General features: G+C 51.3%; 1 protein-coding gene across 1 annotated transcript; it reads left to right on the top strand.

Annotated features, from left to right (window-relative positions):
• The first annotated feature begins 575 nt into the window (after nt 1-575).
• LOC119325051 (caffeic acid 3-O-methyltransferase-like) lies at nt 576-3,018 on the top strand. The gene is made up of 3 exons (XM_037598806.1): nt 576-1,368; nt 2,372-2,436; nt 2,546-3,018. The coding sequence occupies exons 1-3, from the start codon at nt 621-623 to the stop codon at nt 2,843-2,845; spliced, it is 1,113 nt and encodes a 370-aa protein (XP_037454703.1). The 5' UTR covers nt 576-620; the 3' UTR covers nt 2,846-3,018.
• Nucleotides 3,019-4,132: the final 1,114 nt, after the last annotated feature.

The raw sequence follows: 4,132 nt of genomic DNA, 5'->3' as shown, positions 1-4,132 counted from the left end.
AAGAAATTATATCGTTGGCTTCATATTGTTTTAATGATACTATTTTTTGTGACATGCATTAACATTTTGCTAATTAAATCCATGGTCAAAATTTGTCACAAAATACTAAGGGGGCCAACAAACCAGGACGGGGTAGTATATATATGGCATTCTATATGTAAATGTATTTCTTCACAAACTTTATCAAATTCTATGAGGTGAAACGGAGAAGTAATAGTAGGCTAAATTTATTAAACTAACCGTTAATCGAAACAAGATTGAACTAATCATCGCACGAGATAACGAAGCCATCTCGAAAGCAACCACTATGAAATACTATCGGCGAATCCCCTCAAATCAATTTTTTTTTGAAAAATCATTGGAGAACGGATCCGATTTGTTGGCCACATGAGGTGACGTGCCGCCACGCGGTCATCCCCCCCACTCGCACTCTCTCCAACCGTACTCCTCTCCCTCTCCACGCTGCCATGCGGCCCCGCTGTTACGTTGGTCCCACATGTCATTCTCTGGAAGGGAGCATCCTGTGGTACAGGCGGCAGCGTGCACCTATATAGCCGATAGATGTGGCGCCGCAGGGATGGACCGGACTCGCTCACTCCCACCACTCCACCTCATCGAGAATGTCGTCGCCACAACCGCCGGCAGCCGAGCCCGCCACCCCCACCGCCGCGGAGATGTCGCCGCCGGAGGCGCGGCTGGCGATGATGGAGCTGGCGAACATGATCGCCGTCCCGATGGCGCTGACGGCCGTCATCCGGTTGGGCGTGCCGGCCGCGGTGTGGGCGGGCGGCGCCAACGCGCCGCTCTCGGCCGCGGAGCTGCTCCCGCCGGGCCACCCGGACCCGTCCGTCCTCGAGCGGCTCCTCCGCCTGCTGGCATCCCGCGGCGTCTTCTCCGAGCACGCCGCCGACCCCTCCGGCGGCCCGGAGCGCCGGTACGCGCTGACCGCCGTGGGGCGCACCCTGGTGCCCTCCGGCCCCTCCGGCGCCTCGTACGCCGACTACGTGCTGCAGCACCACCAGGACGCGCTGGTGCTGGCGTGGCCGCGCCTCCACGAGGCCGTGCTCGACCCCGCCGGCCCCGAGCCCTTCGCGCGCGCCCACGCCGGCGTCCCCGCCTACGCCTACTACGGGCAGGACCGGGCGGCCAACGAGGTGATGCTCCGCGCCATGACCGGCGTGTCGGAGCCCTTCATGCAGGCGCTGCTGGACGGGTACGAGGGCGGGTTCGAGGGCGTGGCCACGCTGGTCGACGTCGGCGGCAGCTCCGGCGCCTGCCTGGAGATGATCATGCGCCGGGTGCCCACCATCCGGGAGGGCGTCAACTTCGACCTGCCCGACGTCGTCGCCGCCGCGCCCCCCATCGCCGGTGAGACCCTCGATCGATCCCCACCAATTCCCCTCTACCCTGCCCACCTCATACAGCTTGCACGGACATAGCACCACAACTGACGGTGACAATGGCACGAGCGATCGGTCGACGGATCCATCACAAGAATGCCTCCCCAGTCCCCACCAACCAGCCGACCGGAGCAGACATGGCACACGTGAGTCACGAGACTGTGTTTGTGGTAGCGTACACCGGCAGATCGTGGATGTACCACCACCACACACGGAGATAATCTAAAGAAACAGAAGTTGTTTTCGGCATCGACATCAGCAGCAGCTTAGTCAGGTTTGATAATGAGGTTTCAGAGCGCACTTATTAGGGTAAACTATGCATGATGCACTCATGCCCATGCTGGCTTGAGAATTTTTTACCTCTTCAGACTTCGGCAGCAGACGTGCTGGGTTTTTGGGCGGTTCTTGTCCCTACCTAACATGCTGACCATGAAATGGTAGGCACAGTTTTTGGTGCATTTTTTTGTTAGTTGGATTTGGATTTGTAGTGCACTTGTGGTAAATTATGCAATCCTTACTATCTTGTGTTCAGAAGTTTTACCTGTCCAGAGTTCAGAGTGTCAACATCAACAGTAGATGAGTTTGACAGTGAGGTTTCAGTTCAGTGTGTTGCTTGCCATCTTGGCTACAGAAAAATCTACCTGTTCAGAGGTCAGAGTAATTGTGCTGACCACATGACGCAACCCCATATCTCCAGATTTTCAGTCCATTTTGTCCCTACCTAACCTGCTAAAATGGTAGCAGGACACGTTTGCATGTTTTCTACTGTACTATCTAGTACTCCCTCCGTCCGGAAATACTTGTAGGAGGAATTGATGTATCTAGACGTATTTTAGTTCTAGATACATCTATTTTTATGCATTTCTCTGACAAGTATTTCCGGACGGAGGGAGTATCTAAATTCGCAGTATATTAAATTCACACGCATATTTCTTGATAACAGTGGTGACACCTGCAAATTGAAAATGCAGGAGTGAAGCATGTGGGTGGAGACATGTTCAAGTCCATCCCCTCCGGCGACGCCATCTTCATGAAGGTGTGTGTTTATCACGCTGTGAATTCCCTGAAACTCAGACACCCCGGTCACATATTGCCGAAATCAAACAAGATTTGATCCAATTCGCATCTTGTTTTCCTTCCTCCAGTGGGTTCTCACGACGTGGACCAACGACGAGTGCACGGCGATCCTCAAGAAGTGCCACGAGGCGCTGCCGGAGGGCGGGAAGATGATCGCGTGCGAGCCGGTGGTGCCGGAGACGACGGACGCCAGCATGAGGACGAGGGCGCTGCTGGAGAACGACATCTTCGTCATGACCACCTACCGGACCCAGGGGAGGGAGCGGTCCGAGGAGGAGTTCCGGCAGCTCGGCCTCACCGCTGGCTTCGCCGGCTTCCGGGCCCTCTACCTCGACCCTTTCTACGCTGTCCTTGAGTATGTCAAGTGATCAGGTGGCTTAGATCTCACCTCTCCACCCAATTGTTTTCTCCCATGTAAAAGAATTTGAACAAGGAGGTCGGGTGTATGACTCCTGTTAGGTTGGACATGCGTTTTGAGTTCTGAGATGTTATCTTGAGATAGAGTGAATCAAGCGCATTTGTCGGAACTCGAAAAAAGTTACACACATGTTGAATTAAGGGCATTTGTATTACCCTAAAGTAAAAAAAAAGAACAAAGAAAACTTCAAGCAAATGGTGACAAAAAGTTACACACATATTGCATACAACTTGCATTGTGTGGCAACGACTATGGTGGCCAGAGCCAAGTCGCGGCTTGTCCTTCTGATGTCGACAGTCCAGTGCGCCAATGGGTGTGCCTATACTGATATCTAGTTGTGACAGAGAAGTCGAAGCTGCGGGGTTTTTAATGGGCGGTGCTTTCCGAACGTTACGCTGGAGTAGGACGGTATGAGGCTTGCAACTATCATATGTGAAGCTGTTAGCAAAATCAGAGCTGCCTTGTCCTCGATGCTTTGGTTTATTGTTTGGAGTTTGTGCCTAGGCCGTCCGCATGTGTTCCTTGTAGGGTTTGTAATCTATTTTTTGCCCGGTTTTCCTCTAATTAACCGGACAACTCTTTTCTTCTTAATCAATGAAAATGGTTTTTTTTTTGCCTCGTTTCAAAAAAAACTTGCATTGTGTAACTTCCATTTTTCTTTAAATCACATATAACTGTATCCAAAGCTCGACAACCATTACCAGTGCTATATTTGGATCATAGACCCAAGAAATTCCAAAGTAACTCATGACTAAAAATTACAACAAAATCTCTCAAAGACTTATTGTCCATGGCAACAAGCTTCGCAATATGAAATACCACGAGATTTCAACGAAGCCATAGCAATCTGATCGTATTAGCGGCACCACCAACCATATACATGCACAAAGTTGACTACCTTCAAAGGTTCTCGAAAGCTCCATGACCCGCCATCCAAAAAGATGAGCAGTCGTGAGTGTTGAATGTACTTGGGGGCGGGACCACAAAATCTTCACCAAAGTACCATTGAAGTAGTCCATAGACACAAAATATCAGACCAACAAAAGCACCAGAGACTAACACAATCTCACCATATCTACATGACCACATCTACGAGGACATAAACCCATATTCCGCAAGGCCAAGCTTGCGGAGACAAGACATTGTTGGCTCCATGGGGCTAACTAGTAAGGCCTCACAACAAGAGAAGAACCAAAGTTAATTTGTTCTCGATGGTGCAGCTCCCTCTGTCTGATCA

The sequence above is a fragment of the Triticum dicoccoides genome, chromosome 6B, assembly GCF_002162155.2.
Source record: "Triticum dicoccoides isolate Atlit2015 ecotype Zavitan chromosome 6B, WEW_v2.0, whole genome shotgun sequence".
Classification (NCBI taxonomy): domain Eukaryota; kingdom Viridiplantae; phylum Streptophyta; class Magnoliopsida; order Poales; family Poaceae; genus Triticum; species Triticum dicoccoides.
This window is presented reverse-complemented; position numbering and strand designations above follow the sequence as displayed.

Bases quoted from the DNA above. Each gene is read 5' to 3' on its own strand.
- LOC119325051 (XM_037598806.1), top strand. From the start codon at position 621: ATGTCGTCGCCACAACCGCCGGCAGCCGAGCCCGCCACCCCCACCGCC. The intron at 1,369-2,371 runs GTGAGACCCTCG...TTGAAAATGCAG, and splicing joins CGCCGCGCCCCCCATCGCCG to GAGTGAAGCATGTGGGTGGA. The intron at 2,437-2,545 runs GTGTGTGTTTAT...TCCTTCCTCCAG, and splicing joins GCGACGCCATCTTCATGAAG to TGGGTTCTCACGACGTGGAC.